The sequence below is a fragment of the Microcebus murinus genome, chromosome 9 (assembly GCF_040939455.1).
Source record: "Microcebus murinus isolate Inina chromosome 9, M.murinus_Inina_mat1.0, whole genome shotgun sequence".
NCBI lineage: Eukaryota > Metazoa > Chordata > Mammalia > Primates > Cheirogaleidae > Microcebus > Microcebus murinus.
Window position 1 is genome coordinate 86,373,548 of NC_134112.1, and position 18,037 is coordinate 86,391,584.

Consider the following 18,037-nt stretch of genomic DNA (forward strand, 5'->3'; position numbering starts at 1 on the left):
CAACAGATAACCAGGAAATGGTACTATCAGTGGGAATGGTCTCAGCTTCTTGGGGAGAAAATTTATAGTCAATAAAGTGGATTTTAAAGGCACATCCATTTCCCAAAGTATAGAAGATCTAAAGGTTTGTTTTATTTTTTAAATTTTTTGTAGAGATAGGGTCTTGCTATGTTGCCCAGGCTGGTCTCGAACTCCTGGGCTCAAGCGATCCTCCCACTTTGGCCTCCCAAAGTCCTAGGAATGACAGGCATGAGCCATTGAGCCCAGCCTATGGCTGATTTTCTTAAGGAACTATTGCCATACTATAAAGTGAATGCTATGATCTGAATGTTTGTGTCTACCCAAAATTCATATTTTAAAATCCTAACCTCCAAGGTGATGGTATTAGGAGGTGGGGTCTTTGGAAGATGAATAGGTCATGGGCAGAGTCTTCATGAATGGAATTAGTGCCCAAATAAAAGAGGTCCCAGAGAGATCCTTTTCTCCTTGTGCCATGTGAGGTTACAGTGAGAAGTTGGCCATCTATGAGGAAGTAGACCCTCACCAGACACTAATTTGCCAGTGCCTTGATCGTGGACTCCAGAACTATGAGAAATACATTTCTGTTGTTTATAAGTTATTCAGTTTAGTGTATTTGGTTATAGCAGCCCAAACAGACCAAGACTGTAACCAATACAGTAGATCCCCTTATCTGCAGAAAATGCATTCCAAGATGCCCAGTGGATGTCTGAAAATCAAAGATAGGACCGAACCCTATATATACTGTTTTTTCCTACACAGATACAGACCTAAAGAAAAAGTTTAATTTATAAATTAGGCACAGTAAGAGATTAATAAGATAGAACAATTATATTAATATTTTAAGTAAAATAAGAGTTACTTGAACACAAGAACTGAGATACCACGACAGTTAGTCTGATCACCAAGAAGGCCACTAATGACTACCAGGCAAGTTTCATCTACAGCGTGCTACAGTAGACCAAGGATGAGTCGGGTCCCAGGCAGGACAGAGCAAGATTTCATCAGGCTACTCAGAACAACATGCAATTTAAAACTTATGAATTGTTTATTTCTGGCATTTTCCATTTAATATTTTCAGACCTCAGTTGACTGCAGGTAACTGAAATCAGAGAAGGAGAAACTGAGGACAAAGGGGGACTACTGTATAGAATTTTTAACCAGGGACTGTAGTAGGTTGAATAATGTTTCCCAAAGATATCCATATCCTAATCATCAAAACCTATGAATGTCACCTTTATATGGCAAAGAGACTTTGCAGATATAACTAAGTTAAAGATCTTGAAATGGGAAGCTTGTTCTAGATTAACTTTAAAAACTTCTTTACATGGGATACCCTGAGCTACCACAGTCCTCCATAGGAAGTTTTTGGTAGAGCCAGCGGGGAAGGCTGTCTTTTTCTTTTGCCTTTGCAGTCACTGTAGAAGGCTGTACACCAGGTGTACAAGGTCAGGGCTGGACCTGCAAGATCTTCACTTCCCTTTAGCATTCTTATATGAGTCAGAAGCTTTTACAGGCATTTTCATGCTGGATCACCTTTTGGGATATTATCTGTTATATTCCTGAAGCACGCAGGGTACTATAGGAGTCCTACTCCTATAGTACTCCAGGACTGGCCTAGCAGATTCCATCATGGGGCATCATTCGGGGCTGTTCTCAGGAGTATCGTGATCTCCATGGTCCATTATATGACAGAATTCAGCTATATCACACTCCACACCCCCCCACCTTCACCTCTTCACCCCCTTCAAGACTGACGTTCCTCATGTTATGTGGCAATCCTCCTTCCTCCCTGGAGCCACTGTATTTTGAGGGACAGCAACTGGAATTGTCCCAGGAGATGGGGTGGAGTCTGTTCTTCTCCCCGAGGTCCTTTACAGGCAGCTTTGGAGGCATCGGGGCATTGGTTCAATACACCCCAGGAACGGCCTTCGAGATTGACCACTCTGAACCCATCACCCGATAAAGAGGGTTGGAATTATACATCCCCCACTTGTGTGAGTTTGTAACTGCATGCACTGGAGGCCATCTCCTTCCCTGCCAATCTTTCCCCATGGGCTTGTGCTTCCACCACACAGAGTAACTGGAGGGAATCCGGGGTCTAATGGATTTCACCTGCATTCCCACCTCTGGCTCAGTCTCAGGACTTCTCCCTTAAGAAATCCCATCAATTTTATTTTTCCACCTGGAGAAGTACTCCTGTCTATATCCCAAAGCCAGGCCTCAGGCCCCTCCTGCCCTCCTGGTGACCCCTCCCACTTCCAGGGTTACTTGGATATTAAAAGAAACCTGTAGCATGAAAGGCTAGTAGCCCCGGGAGGGAAGGAAACAAGGCCGAGACTACCACGTCTGCACCCTGCTCACCCCTGCCTCCCCACGCACACCTGTCTCTACCTGTCTGCACACAGAGCCAGCATGCATAGATTTTTTACCCACATTAGTGACATTGTACTTGGTGGAACCCCCACACCACCTCCACTTCTAACACACAAGAACACACCCTTCCTGCCCAGCGTGATGGGAGACACGAAATCACCAAGCCTTGTAAAGTAGGCTACAGGAGCCAACTCCACCCACCCGATGCCAAGCACAGACGGGAGAATGGTGGGGGTGGTGGGCAGGAGAGCCCATGCTGGAAACAGCCTCTAGAACAATGTCAGATGTTCCCCTTCTCCGCACCCCAGCAAACTGTCTCCCCTTCCTTCCAGAGGAGGGGCTTTGGCCAACCAAGGATAGCATTCTTGATGGGGAAGGAGGTGTTGAGAGAGGGCATGGATGTTATTTCTTGCTAGTAGGACCCAGTGCTCAGCAAAAGGTGAAGGCATTCAGATCTCGCAAACTTAAGCAAAAAGAAAAAAAAAAAAGGTGAAGGCATAAGACTGAATCCCCTAGGGAAACAGTGGAAGTTTCTGGAGAAGCCCAAGGTAGCAGATCCAGCTAACTTCCCTGCAGCCTGCAGTCCACTCTGGCAGACAGAGACCGGGGTCTGCGCAGGCTAAGTCCAGCCCGGCCACACCTGGACTTTGGCCCCCGGCCCTTCCTGGCCTGGAGGGGATTGGAGCGCCAGGAACCCAGAGGAGATGCCTGAAGAGGGGGCGCTCCCGCCCGGCCATGGGGTCAGGCCCTGAGAGGGCGGGGACAGCGAGGCCACAGGGCCACCTGCCCCCTGGGAGAAGAGGAGAACCATTCCGTCCCCTCCCCGCACACAGCCCCATCTCCAGCCCTGCCCTGGCGCAGGCCTCTCCCCCCAACACATCAGCATGCTGCCAAGAGCGCGCGGGAAAGCAGGGGAGTGTGGACAGCGGCCACTCTCGCTGCCGCAGGTGCGGGGGAGGCGCGGGCAGGTGTGCGGAGAGGGAGGCCCTCACATCCGGGTCTCCGAGGCCGCCGGCGCGCAGACGGGGAGCGGGCTCCGGGCCGCCCCGCCGGGGCCCCGCCGGGGCCAGAACGGCAGGCGCTGGAAGAAGGGCGACGTGCAGATCTTGGTGCCGACCCCCCACGGGAGGGAGTACACCTCCGAGGCCTTCAGGGTCTCCTCGGACGCATCCTGGATTTGATTCCACACCACGAGGCCGCGCTCCTCCTTACTTCCTGATGGGGAAAGGGAGAGGTCAAGACTGGGCACTAAGGCGCGCCGAGGGGATGCAGCAGGCCTCTGGCGCCCCCTGCAGGCACGCACGAGGACTCCTCTCGGAGCCCCGTGCTCTGCACCCTCCTCTTCCCCAACCCTCCTCCTCCTCCTCCTACTCCAGATCTTCCCAAATGTGTCCATCTGCAGCAGCACGCAGCCTGCGGGGACAGGCACCACCTTGCTTCCCACCTGCAGCTCCAGGGAGATGCCAGGGAGGTGGTCAGCATTTGAAGAGCTTCTCCTGGCTCCTTCCTCCTCTTCCTCCTCTCCCCCCTCTACCTCCTCCTCCTTCTCCTCCAAACCCATCTCCAGAATCACACCTCGCCTCAGCTCAGTTTGCCAGGCATTCTCTGAGCTCCTACTGTGTGGCTGACACCATGCGCAGCACAGGGGTACAACCAAACAGGAACCCCAGAGTTTTCCTCAACTCCAGGGAGCAGGCCTGTGCACGTTTCATGCTTCTGGAATGAAGATGCATTTCACACTTTGTGGAGAGAAACAATGTGGAAAACAGAATACCACGGAGCAGGTGCTAGCATAGAGGGCCTTACGAGGCTGTGAAGGATCCAGAGGAGAAGAGGAGATGGCCTTAGATGGCTCCTGCAAGAAGCCATCCGCGAGTGGAGCCTCCATGCCCCTCGCCTCAGCCTCCCCAGCACTCACAGGCTCATTGCTCCTCACAGCACTCTCTGCCCTGTGTTGTCACTGTCTGTCATCTTGCCTCTCCCCCATCAGCCCACAGATTTCTAGAAGGCTGGGGCATGTCTTACTTTTCTTTGTAGTCTCAGCACATAGCGCCTGGTATACAGAAAATAAGTCTCAACGTTTTTTTTTCCTAAATGTGAATGAATGAATAAATATTTGTGTGGTCTCCCTCTCCAGTTACATTGTAGGTTGTAAGAGAGCCAGGACTGAGTCTTTTTTCTTTTGCTTCTGGTGTATTTCCCACTTTGGGGTCCTGTTATGGGCTGAACTGTGTCTCCTCTCTCCCCCCCCCCAAATTCCTGTTGAAACCGTAACCCCCAGTATGACAGAATGTGACTGTATTTAGAACTGGGGTCTTTAAAGGGGTGATTACGTTATAATGAGAAATAGGGGGCCCCTAACCCAGTTTTACCGGTGTGTCTATCAGAAGAGTAGATTGGGACACATTGAGAGACACCAGGGATGTGGGCACTGCACACAGAGGAAAGACGAAGTGAGGACACAGTGTGAAGGTGGCCGTCTATAAGCCAAGGAGAGAGGCCTCAGGAGAAACCAGCCCTGCCCACATCTTCATCTTGGACTTCCAGCCTGCACAACTGTGTAAGATAGATGTCTGTTGTTTAAGCCACTCAGACTGTGGTGCTTTGTTATGGCAGCCCTAGAAAACTAACATGGGCCTTATATTCCACCCAGGCGCTGGGCCCAACACAGCCACAGGGGCCCAGGAGCTCTCTGGGTGGCCCAGATGCTGTCTGCCCACAGTGACAGCTCACAGGGCGCGGCGAGCCCTACCTGGGATGGTGTTGTCCAGGACAAAGCCCAGAAGTCCACCGACAAACATGCCCGTGGTGAGCAGCACCTGGATGACCTGGTCCAGCTGGAGAATCCCTAGGGTAGAGACAAATGTGACAAGCTAGAAAGGACCAGGGGCCCCACTGGCTCTGTCCCTGGTGCAGTGCCAGTCTGGAGGGCAGAGAACAATCACCTGTCTGGAGCATCTTGGGGTTCTTCTTCACCCAGTTGGGAACGGCGAGCCCACAGTACATGGAGAAGCCAAAGACAAAGAGGTTCCGGGACGAGTTCATGTCCACGTACTGCAGGAGAAAGGCCCCGGGGTGGGCATGGGGCCATCAGCACCTTTACTGCTGGTGGCATCCACGCAGTCGCTGTTTCTGAGGTTTGGATGCTTCTGGCCATTTCTTTCTTCAGTTCAGAGCCAATGTGGTTTCTGGGACCAAGGATTCATTCTCTTCTCCTCCTCCCTTGCCCCAGCCCCATCCCATCCCTCCCATTCCCATGGCTCCTCTCAAGAGAAGCAATGCAGCTGCCTCTCTAAGAGTGCCTCGCCCCCCTCACCTGCAGATTGGAGATCCCCACGGCGGTGATGACCCCAAACATGACCAGGAACATGCCTCCAATCACGGGGGTTGGGATGGTGGCAAACGCAGCCCCAATCTTCCCAAACATGCCCATCAGGAGCAGCACGCAGCCCGCGGCGACAATCACCATCCTGCTCCCCACCTGCCGTGCCAGGAGGCGGGGACAGAGGGGGACCAGCTTGTCAGCGCCCAGAGGCCTCTGCCCCACTCCCCACAGCTGGAACATCATTGGGGTGGACCTGCAGGCGCAGCACCGGGAAGCCTGCAACAGCCCCTTCTGTCCCCAAATGGGGCTTGGGAAAGAACAGGGGGTGACCTCTGTGCTCACCTCTCCATTCTGGGGCTCTCAGACCTGTCTTCAAATCTTGGCCCAAATGCTCCTCTCCTAAGAAACCTGGGCAGCGAGGCAAGGAGTCTTCCCGGGGAAGCACAGGGGCCCTGTTCTTACAAATGGGGGGTGAGAGCCAACCCCGCTCTGCCTCTAGTCAGCCTGCGCACTTACCACACGGGATTAATAGCACCTACTACATAAGATGAAATCAGATAACGTAGGTGAAGTGCTTCGTACAACAGTAAGCATTAAGCATCATGAGCACATAATAAGCACTCAATACAAAGTGTTTTGCAAGGGGCAGAGGTGTAAAGTTCTACTGCATGATGCCATGTCTTTGCGTGTGGCTTGTGCTGTTGTCCACTCAGATCACGTGTTTCTGTTCCCCTACCAGATCACAAGCTCCCCGAAGACAGGAATCTCATTTCACTTCCGACAGCCACTCCTCACCCACAGTGCTGGTGTGGGCATACAGCATTTGATACCTGCATGTTTAATGTATCATAGAAGGCCGGGGCAGGAAGGAAACCTAGAGCCTTGTTCAAACCTTTTATTTTACAGAAGAGAAAACTTGGGGGAACATGGGGCCGAAGGCCACATGGCAGCCATGCCTGAGTAAGACCCAGGTCTCCTGGGCCCAGCCTGGTGATCAGTCCCCTGGGTTTTGCAAACAGGGTTGCGAGTTCACAGACAGGTGGAATTTACACTACATCCATTTCAATTTCCATGTTGATTGTTTTGTAAATGGAGCCTACAATGTTAGTAGGAGGAGACAGATACCAAACAGGTAAGCTAATGAAAAAAGAAGATAATTTCTGATAGCAACATCTGCTCTGAAGACAATCACAAAAGAACAGAGTAGGAGGTAGCTGGGATGGAGGGTGGTCAGGGAAGGCCCGTCCAGGAGCTGAGAGTTCAGCTGAGACCCAAGGGAAGAGAAGGAGTCACGCATAGGAAATGGTGGAAGAGCATTCTAGAGGGGAAACAGCAAATGCAGACTCTGTGGTGGGAGGAGCCTGGGTGGTTTCAGAGCAAAAGGAAAATCAGTGTGACTAGGGCACACTGGGAGAGAGGTAGGAGACAAGACATCCGCAGGGCCTTGCAACTATGGAAAGGAATTAGAATAAAATCCAAAGGCAAAGCATGAGCAAAACGTGGCATATTCGCACGACGGAATATTATTCAGCCTTTTAAAAGGGAAGGAAATCCTGACACTTGCTACAATATGGATGAACCTGGAAGACATTATGCTAAATGAAATGAACCAGTTCATAAAAAGATAAATACTATATGGTTCTACTTACAGGAGGTCCCTAGGGTAGTCAAATTGATAGAGACAGAAGGCAGAATGGTGGCTGCCAGGGGCCTGGGGGAGTGGGGAATGGGAAGTTCTTGTTTAATGTATTCAGAGGTTTGGTTTTGCAAGATGAAAAGATTTCAGGAGCTGGATGGAGGTGATGGTTGCACATAGTGTGAATGTACTTAACACTACTGGGCTGTACACCTAGAAATGGTTAAGATGGTAAATTTTGTGTCATGTGCATTAAAAATAAAAAATCCGAAGACAAGAGAAACTCTCAGTAGGGGGCTTTTTTAAACAGGGTGGTGACGTGATGAGATTTGTATTTTAAAAAGCTCCCTCTATAAAAGTCATTTCATTGTATTAATCGATACATTTTCTCATTTAGGACAATGATAGATTTTTCTCAACAAGCAATCATGAAATATTATAAACTATGATTCCTCCTTCTTCTATATGGGGGTTCACTTAGTATACGAAACTGGGATGAGGCCCCTTCTCCTGGTATTATACAGAGTTACTTGGTTCTATCCAGAATCTGAAAAGCAAGCTTCCCTCCTAGTCTATTTCTATAGAGGATCAATTGCTCTGCAGTTTCAGAATTGACTAAAAAAGTATGATCTGATTGGAGTCACTACTAATGGTCATTACTTGGTTTACATGGAGTTTTTTGAGTAGCTAGGAGCTTTGGAATTTCAAGGAAGGAAGTACGTAGCTCATAGCTGGAGTTTGGGTGACAACTACCACCAGTGAGGAAAAGAAAGACCTCTAAATTTTAGGATAATAAAAATACTCTGTGTGATGCTGTTACGGTGAATACATATCATTATACATGTCTAACCTATAGATGTATACACATTGCCTAAACCTACAGAATATACAACACTCAAAGCGAGCCCTAATATAAACTGTGCCCTGGGGGTGACAATTATGTGTCACTGTAGGTTCAGCGACTGTAACAAATGTATTACCCTGGTGGGTAATATTAATAATGGGGCAGGGGCTGGGGGGGTTATTATGTATGGGAAATCTCTTTACCTTCCTTTCAATTATGCTGTGAACCTAAAACTGCTCTAAAAAAAAAAAAATAATAAGTCTTAAAAATTATGCCCCCTGACTTTGGTGCATTCTGTATCATTCTCAGAAGTTAGGGCAGGACTGCAAATGTTCTTGTCAATATCATGTCTTGAGTCTATTGTCAATGGATGATTTAGATAGTTCTTGAATCTGTCCTTCATCTATTTGTGTCTACTCACAGCCCTTAAAAGATACTCTAATGTAGTTTCAGTTTTGCAAGATTAAAAAGTCTGGAGATCTGTTGTACAACAATGTGAACACTACTGAACTATACAGTTTAAAATGGTTATGATGCTACATTTTATATTCTCTGCCTTTTACCATAATTAAATTTTTTTAAAAGATACTCTAATGTTAACTAATGTTCATTAATGTATCAATAAGTAGCAGATTCTGCCTTTGCCTATTTTTCCTCAGTCTAAGGGCTTATTTATTTACTGCCTTCATTAGAAATTCTTACCACATCAAAAGAATGTTTTGTTTTGTTTACAACCCTAACAATTAACCATGGGAACAAAGGCAAGATTACAAACACAATAGCTTGATTTGTCAGGTTCAACCAATGTCCTCTGGCTATGCCCATAGTCTCAGAAAGATGGCAGTCATTGCCCCAGTCCTGTTACCACAAGCACTTATCATGCAGCCCAGGGCCTGTTTTGGTTACAGGATTGACATCTGGGCAGGAAGCCATGACATCATAGAGGAGTGACAGGAAGTCTCTGGCCTTCAGCCTGATTTCCCCCTACACATGGGGAGAGCCAAGAAGAGGCCAGAGCTCATCATTGCAGAGCTGCAACACGAAGCAATAGCTCCAAGGCCACAAGGGGGAAGTGTGAGTCCACAAAAGCAAGTGGTCTTTGCACTGTGTCTCTTTCAGGGCTAGTCTTTAGTCTCCTACTTGATTTGTAGGTTGCTTTGTGTCTATGTATCTTTCTTTCCTGCTCCTTCCCTCTCCTCTAAAGGGCCTTACTTTATAAATGATACATCAAAGAAATGTTTGTTCTGTTTATTGAAATACAATGTTCTGCATGAGATTTCTCCCCTATAGCAGGAAAGGAAATATTTGCTGTCTTATACTTACGTAGTCCTCTCCTTGCTATGCTTTGGTGTGAGTTAGTGGCCCTCCTATAGGAAAATGTTCCCCACACCTGCACTAAAGGCTTTGAAACCTCAGGCACATCTCAAAGAGTTCACAGTGTCACAGGCCCCAGGACTGGATGTAGGGAGAGGTGCCAGCTCAGCTATTTGCTCACAGATTTTAGCTCTGCTGTGTGTTAGAGGCGATGCAGGGCACAGAGTTGGGCAGAGCTGGTGTTAGGAAGATGCAATGCCACCAGGCTGCACTTCAGAACCGGCAGGGGAGCTGCACGGAAATGCAAGGTGGAGTGTGTGCGTGGGGAGGATTTGTATTTTTTCAAAGCTCACAGGACTCATGCTGGAACCACTGCAAAGACACAGCGAAGCATGTGGAAAACAATATTATTAAACACTAATTTTTCTAAGTCACCTTAGAAAGTGCCATAAAGCTATGGCCCTGAGAATGGTGGAAAGGGGACAGGAAAGGAGGTGTGGGTATTGAGAAAACAGAATACCCAATGGTGAGGGCGTGGGACAGTGAGAGCTATGGAGGACTGTGTGGACTAAGACAAGGACTGCAGGAGGAGAAGCCAGGATGGGGCACATGCTGAGATTCATGGGGGCCGCTGAGTGTGAGGTGCCCTCGGACACCAGGTGGGGCTGGCCAGGGTGCAGCTGAATATTCAGGTTTGGATCTCCCACACGGGGCTGGGCTAGAGGTGACAGACCTCCCACCTGAACTGCAGGAAGTGAGGACTTTCTTCAGTGCTCAGAAACCCAGTGGCATCTGCCAAGGCCAGTAGAATCTCCACCTGTGGAACCTCCATAACCGAAGAAGGCCAGGTGTGGAAGGCAGAATCCTGGCCCCTCAAAGGCCCAGGCCCTAATCCCTGAACCTGTGAATATGTCACCTTGCATGGCAAAAGGGACTCTGCAGAAGTGACTAAGGGCCTGGAGATAGGGAGAGAATCCTAGGTTATCCCAGTGGGTCCAGTTTAACTCCATGAAGCCTTACAAGCAGAGAACCTCTCCTGGCCGTGGGAGGGGACATACGACCATGGGAGAATGGTGGGAGAGATGCAGTCTCGCTGGCTCTGCAGATGGAAGCAGGGACCAAGAGCCCAGGAATGAGGCAGCATCTAGATGCCTGAAAAGGTGAGAAAATGGATTTCCCTAGAGCCTCAGGGAAGGGATGCAGCTCTGTCAACACCTGATTTTAGCCCTGTGAGATCCTGTCCAACTTCTGACCTCCAGATTGGTAAAATAATACATTCAGGTTGTTTGGAGCCACTAAGTTTGTGATAATTTGTTACAGCGGTGACAGGAAACCAATGCACGGGGTGGCAGATCCAGGCACCCAGCCTGCCCCAGGAGCCGCCCGCAGCAGCCTTACCTTGGTGATGCCCAGAGCCCCGATGTTCTCGCTGAAGGAGGTGGTGCCGTTCCCGGACCCCCAGGCCCCTGCCAGCAGGCAGCCGAGGCCCTCGATGCCGATGCCCCTGTTGATGGCGTGCTTTGGAGGGGGCGGGGCCCCCACCAGCCGGGCACAGGCGTAGTAATCACCCACCGACTCCAGCATGGAGGAGATGACCCCCGCGATGATCCCGAAGACCCCCGCCACGCTGACAGTGGGGACGCCCCACTGTCCTGCAAACGCAAGACAGAGGGAGCGTTAATTCAGAAACTGAGAAGCTGCTGAAGCCCAAATACTTTCTTTGCCAGAGGGGTCGGGGGAAAGCTTAAAAGACTGGGCAAAGTGTCTTTCAACCCTCACAACTGCCCGGAGGCTCTGGCTTGGATTCCTGCCTCACAGCTCCTCCCTGGGGGTGGATCTGATGCCCAGGACTTGAGGTCACTGTGCACAAAAAGAGCCACCAACAGGTCTCTTCCTAGCAGGGCCTTGAGGTTTTTGGAAGCTGAGAGTCTTAGTCAGGGAAGCCCTAGGTCCACAGTCCCTGCCTGCAACCTAGCTACCCATACAGCCTGAGCCAAGAGCCACGGAAAAGGTCTCCCCAGGCCTCCCCTGTGTGAGATCCACCGGATCTAGGAGGAGACCCAAAGGTCTGGCTGGGAGGTTGGGTCCTGAGCATTGTGCAGGATGAGGGATGTAGCCAGCTCTGAGCTAGGCCTGGGAGCCCGGCCCTTTGGGCTCCCACTCCCAGGGGATTCCTAGGACCCCCGGGGTCTCCTTCCTGTCTTAGGAGTCTGACACAGGCTCCCTGAGGCCCGTCCCTCCTCTCCTTGACAGTCCCCTGGAGAAGATCCCTCCCCCATCCCTGTTCAACTCTCCATCCAGAGCCCTGGGTTCCTGGACAGTTCCGGCAAACTTGTGTCCCAAGCAAAAGGGGCGGGGTCTTCTCATCACCTGGGTAAGGGAAGCGAAACCAAGGGGCCCGGCTCAGGACGCTGCCTTTGGTGTCGGTGCGGGCCAGGTACCCGTAGGCTGAGGGGTCCGTGGGGAGGGTGTTGGTGACCGTGAGCATGAAGCAGATGAACCAGGAGATGCAGAGGGGCAGCAGCACCTGCGGGGAGTCAGAGTCACAGGTGCCTGGCCCCGCCCACCACGCACCTGCTTCCCCCAACCCACCCCAGGTGTGGGCAAAGTAGGGCGCTCAGGAAAGCCTTGAAATGAGCGAGTCTTGTGCAACTGACCCTTCCAGAGACAACAGGAATCCAGTGTGTCAACGAATAAATGAGCACACTATAGGGACAGGCTAGAACATAAGCTATGGGGAGACTTTGTCAAATCGGGACAGAAATGTCCTATAAATTGGGCACAGCCTGGGCCAGAAGGATGATGACATGGCTCTTGCCACTGTTTGTCGACCACGTGAACTTGGAGCAAACTCTCTGAGCCTCAGTTTTCTCATCTGTACAATGGACTTACCATCACTGCTCAGCAGAGCCTGAAACCTTTCGGGGTTTCTTAAATGATGCCCTCAGATACATAACTTTTAAATCTCTGGTGGTGGGACCCCAAAAGCCTGTATTTTTGGCAAAGTCCCCAGGTGATTCTTACGCTCACTGAATTTTAGAGTCACTGGCTTGCAGGGTTGTTGGAGGATCAATGAGATCATTAAGTGGAAGTGCCTTATTTGAGACATGCAGTTTACAATCAAATTAAACCTGGAAACATATCTGTGTTGTCGACAGCTACACCCACTTGACAGGGTGGTGTGAGTCTAACCGGGAAGGCTCTGAAAAGGGAGGTACCATCATCATCAGGGGTGTCTGGACTGCCAGAGAGCCACCGAGAGAGACCCCCAGCTGAGAGACTCAGCTGAGACCAGGCAGCCTCAGGCCCTCTGTTCTATGTAATTAGAGGTGCACTTGGCTGTCTCTCCAGTACCCTGCTGTGAGGACAGGCCAGGAACACGAGAAGGCTGTGCCACGCCGGTGCCCAGAGCAGCGGCCTCGGTGGGCTCTGTGCTCCTTAAGGAGAAGTCGAGGGGTGACCCCAATTCCACCCACAGCCGGGGGCACTCCTCACTCTGCGGCCTCCTCCCGGCATCCTTGCCCCATAGGTTAAGGAAGGCCGAGAAGAGGCAGATGGAAGAGCGTGTGATCTGGGGCCACCTGGGCGCAGAGAGGCTGCCCTGTGCTCCCCAGGTGAGTCAACTAAGGATGGAAGAGGTTGGCGGCTGCTGCTTACAGGGAAGGCCTGAAAGAGGCGGAACTTGGAGGTGTGGCACTTCTGTCCTCCGTAAGCCGGCACGGGCACCGTGATGTTTTTCAGGTACTGAGAAAACAGCACGATGAGGAAGATGGTCCTAAAACAGAAACAAACAACCACGCCCAAGCTGGTGAGCTGGGGCACGTCCTAACAGAGTGTCACATGAGGCTTAGCAGGTGGTTCAGGAAGCTGAGCTGCCATGTGTCTCTGGGACCAGTGGCCTTGCTGGCAGGGTCCCCTTCTGGGTCCCTCTCTGCAGCACAGGCAGAGTCCTGCCATCTCTGAAAACATGGGTGGTGGGGGGCTGTCTGAGGGAAGTAAGTTGCAGGCAGCTGGTTAGATCCAGCAGTTAGAGCCAGTGAGGCCAGAGTCAGGGACCCGTCTCATCTTCCAGGTCATTCTGCAGGACCGACGGTCCTCACACCTCCCCTCGGACCACAAGGGACAGAGTGAATGAGCGTGTCCAGCACCATCCCCAAGTCCCCCCAAAAGGTCAGTGTAGGCCAGGTGCAGTGGCTCATGTCTGTAATCCCAGCATTTTGGGAGGGAAACCACAAGAGTTTGCCAATATGCAGGACTCCTATTATTGTCACTTGGGCGATCGTCCACCAAAGAGAACCAGAGGGCACTCCATCCCCAGGGAGTACTTACATGGCAGAAATCCCCCAATGGATCCCGGCGTCATTGCTCACGGGGTCGAAGAGAGGCAGGGCCACCAGGGAGATGGTCGGGGCAATGGTCAAGGGGCCGATGAAGCGCATGAGAAAGCCAATGAGGCCTGAGAAGCCCACTAGCATCTGGACGCAGGAAGCCACCATGATGGCGCCCTGCAACTGGTGTGCAAGAAAGAGGTGCTTAGGCGCCTCAAAGCCTGAAGCAGGACTGTGGGCCTGAGCCTGCCCAGGCCACTGCTAAATCTGGTCACCGCTAGGTGGCAGTGCAGGCTCAAGGCTGGACCCCAGAGGACCTGAAGGAAGGAGAGCTCCAATCTCACTCCTCCCTCCAGTGTGTTTTTCCAACTGCCTGTTGGACATTTTCACTTTACATGAAGCTTTTCAGGAGATGGGCTTCACAGTTACTTATTGGCCATCATGATGATGATGATGACGATGATGGTGACTTATAACACTAGCACGCTCAGTAGTGTATTCGACATCCTGCTGCTGTATTTTTCTGTTTTCTTACATTCTGCTGCAGGGGTCAGCAAACTTTTTCTGTAAAGGACCAGACAGTGACTATTTTAGGCCTCTTGGCCATATGGGCTCTGTCGCAACTTTTCCAGACAAGATGTGAACAAATGAGTGTAACTGTGTTCCAATAAAACTTTATTTATAGACACTGAAATTTGCATTTCACCTAATTTTGACATGTCATGAAATATTATTCTTCTTTTGATTTTCTTTTAGCCATTGAAAATGTAAAAGCAGTCTTAGCTTGTGGGCTGTCTGTTCAAAAGGAGATGACAGGCCAGATTTGGCTCTTGGGCTGTGGATTGCCAACTTCCGATCTACTGGACTGAGTTTGCTTTATTTCCCCTTTTTTCTTTATGAATTTGGATGTTATACCTTCTATTTTATTCTTTTAGAAGTCATTCTTAGCTTTTTAATATGAATACTTAACAGTTCCGGACTGGAGCACAATGGTGTGATTATAGCTTACTGTTTCCTCAAACCCTGGGCTGAAGCAATCCTCCTGCCTCAGCCTCCCAAGTAGCTGGGACTACAAGAATATGTCACCTGGCCCAGTTAATTTTTTCATTTTTTGTAGAGACAGGGTCTCTCTATGTTTCTCAGCCTGATCTTAAACTCCTGGGCTCAAGCAATCCTCCCACGCTGGCCTACCAAAGTGCTGGGATTATAGGCATGAACCACTATGCCCAGCCTAGCTTCACATTTCTTAACTTTTGTTTCACATTTCCTATCCTCTATTTCACATTTCCCATATTTTTATTTCTCAGTGCCGAATTCAGGACTATTTCCTTAGATAATCTTTCAGTTTATTAGTCTCCCTTCAGCTCTGCCTAAATGCTGTTTAACTCATTAAATGCATTTTTAAATTGCAATGACTTTTTTAATTATTAAAGTTTTATTTGGTTCTATTTTCGAATTTCCTTATTCTTATTTCATTTTATCTTCTGGATTATAGTTTCTAATTGCTTCTTACTCTCTGTAACTTTTTGTTTTATTTTTTATTTTCTTTGAGACAGAGTTTCACTCTGTTACACGGGCTACAGTGCAGTGACATCATCATAGCTCACTGCAGTCTCAAACTCCTGGGCTCATGCAATCCTGTCTCAGCCTCCAGAGTAGCCGGGACTACAAGCATGTGCCACCATGCCCAGCCAATTTTTCTATTTTTTGTAGAAACAGGGTCTTTCTCTTGCTCAGGATAGTCTTGAACTCCTGGCCTCAAGCAATCCTCCCATCTCCACCTCCCAAAATGGTAGAATTGCAAGCGTAAGCCACTGCGCCGGCCTCTCTTCAATTATTTTTTAAGTACTGATTTAATATCCTCATTTAAATTGTTCTATTAGTTCTTATTTCTGCTTATTATCTCTTATAATACATTATTTCCTTGTGTGAAATGATAAAATTTATGTCTGTGAGCTCACCTTTAGGGGAATTATTTTTTTCCTGTGGGAGTCTTGTGTGCCTTAGAATGTGGAAATATCACTAATGAATAATTTTATATTTTCTTTGGCCGAGAACCACAGGCATTTCATCGACAGGACCAATTTCTACTTTAATGTCTGAGCTTGAGAGTCTTTCCACTACACTCACACATGTTGCAGAGTTGGAGTCTTTATTTCTCATGTGAGTCCATGTTCCAGCACTTCCCACAGACCCCCTGGGCAGAACAAAAACTTTCCTTGTTAATTCCCTGGGACGGTGGGATTATCATAGGTCCCTATTCACCGAAGGGGGTGCTCTTTCATGATCCCTTTGACCATTAAAACCCAAGCTCCTAGCCTTTGGTCCTACATCTGAGTCTAACTCTTTAACCCACCATCTAAACTGATTCTGGCTATAATTCCCATCTTTGTTTCTAGAGAGTGGAATTTTCCTTTGGTTTTGAGCTCGAGCACACATTCAAAAACCATAGTTCATCCAGAATTTTTATGTGTTGGTAATATGAGTGGGTTCTATGTTAGCTCAAACTACTGGGATATTGGAAGGTGACATTTAAATTGGTCTAATGTGTTGAAAACTGAACTTACCATCTCTTCCCACAGTTTTCCCTACTTTTTCTGTTACCACCATTTCCTCAAAAACAGTTCACTTATACTTCTCCATTACTTCTTGTGTCCTAGTCAGTGATAACATTTCTATCGTTTCCATATTCATGTCACTTTCATCTGTGACTAGCGCTGTGATGTGCAGTTGGTCTGCTGGCCGTGGGTTCAAGCCTGGAGATATGTGTGGATAAATGGATCTCAGTGAAACATGGTGAATCTGCTTTCTATCCCAACAGGCTGGCTCGGTGAATTAAACTAACAATCAATCAATTATTAAATTATAAAATGACATTGAAACTTGTAAGAACTTTCTCTTGTCTACAGCCCTGGTGGAAAACACTGGACCAGCAGAGGGAGCTAAAGTAGCACGGATAAGACTGTGGGTTTGGGGCTCGCTGTGTTGACACTTGGGGACAATGTGGAGGAAAATAGCGGCTGTGACACCCTCAGACACCGGCAAGAGGAGCCCCTGCCCTGCACCTTGGGTTTCAGAGCAGGGGTGGGCAAACTTTCTATAAAAGGGCAGAGAGTAAATATTTGAGATTTTGTAAGCCACATTGGGTTTCTAATGCAATTTTTAAAAAAAACTTTAAAAAAATATAAAAAACCCTTCTTAATTCACAGGCAGTAAAAAAAAGAGGCTGCCAGCTGGATTTGGTCCAAAAAGCATACTTTGCAGGCTCCTGCTTTAGAGGACTCTATGTATCATAAGCACAAAAATAAGCAGTAAATACATTGAAGAAAACATGAATGCCTCTGTCACCTGGGATCCAGGCTCAGTGCAGGCACAGCAGGACCCATATCCCTAAATGTCCACCAATACTGTTCAGGCCCCACAGGGACACTCCTCTCCTTTATGGTTGCCCACTGTTCTCAAAGCACAAGGCAACTGCTTCTGAACGCGGTGAGGGTTTGCGAGCCGCGCCCTGGCAGTGCCGGAGGCAGACGCTGTATTAGAACGCAGGAAAGGGCTGAGCAGCAGCAGTGCTCGGATTGAAGTAAAGACAAATTAATTTGCTGGATCTTTCTTCTTGGACAGTATGAAGGAAACAGACCTGCATAAAGGAATTGTGGTTCTCAGCAGCGCTGAATGTAGGGAAACCCTGCCCCTGGCTTCTAGCATAGCAGATGCTTGGTTTTAATTTGAATTTACCAAAGCGAAGCATAAAGGCTCCCTGGGGAACAGCAGAAAAACACAAAACAGCCCCACAAACCCACAAACCACAGGGGCGCTGCGATTCATTCTGTTGGTGAGATAACAGGAACGGGCTGCACTGAAGAAGAAGTCTATTCTGATTTGGAAAAGGTGGGTAAGACGTGCCCTCCTGAGACTGGCCAATCAACGCAGCGAAACTTCACAGCCTGACAGCTTAACAAGGGAAAGCCTTGGGAATGTCTTGGTCTGGAGCTGCGTGGAACGGTTCTTTAAAGAGTAAAACACCTTCTTAACTTTGAGTCCCTCCCGAGATAAAAAGGAAGCACGGAGATTTGATGATATTATTAAGTTCCACCCGCATCAGGCACACTTTTGGACTGCATGTGAGAGTACAGGCACATGAAAAAGGCTGTTTTTCAAAGTGAAGAAGAGTGGCAGAAGTTTCTGGCTGAAAT

The 18,037-nt window shown here is 49.0% G+C and overlaps 1 protein-coding gene across 5 annotated transcripts in view; it reads right to left on the bottom strand.

Moving 5' to 3' along the window:
* Positions 1-1,047: 1,047 nt before the first annotated feature.
* The window catches only part of LOC105860197 (solute carrier family 23 member 1-like), a 39,609-nt gene continuing 22,619 nt past the window's right edge, over positions 1,048-18,037 (bottom strand). For all 5 annotated transcript variants that reach the window (XM_012744750.3, XM_076006634.1, XM_012744751.3 and 2 more), the window contains 8 exons: positions 13,843-14,024; positions 13,171-13,288; positions 11,884-12,040; positions 10,912-11,165; positions 5,711-5,875; positions 5,340-5,448; positions 5,147-5,242; positions 1,048-3,609 (listed from right to left, as the gene is read on the bottom strand). In XM_012744750.3, coding sequence (XP_012600204.2) covers positions 3,383-3,609; positions 5,147-5,242; positions 5,340-5,448; positions 5,711-5,875; positions 10,912-11,165; positions 11,884-12,040; positions 13,171-13,288; positions 13,843-14,024 — 1,308 coding nt within the window. In that variant the 3' untranslated portion in view covers positions 1,048-3,382. The remainder of the gene's footprint in view (positions 3,610-5,146; positions 5,243-5,339; positions 5,449-5,710; positions 5,876-10,911; positions 11,166-11,883; positions 12,041-13,170; positions 13,289-13,842; positions 14,025-18,037) is intronic.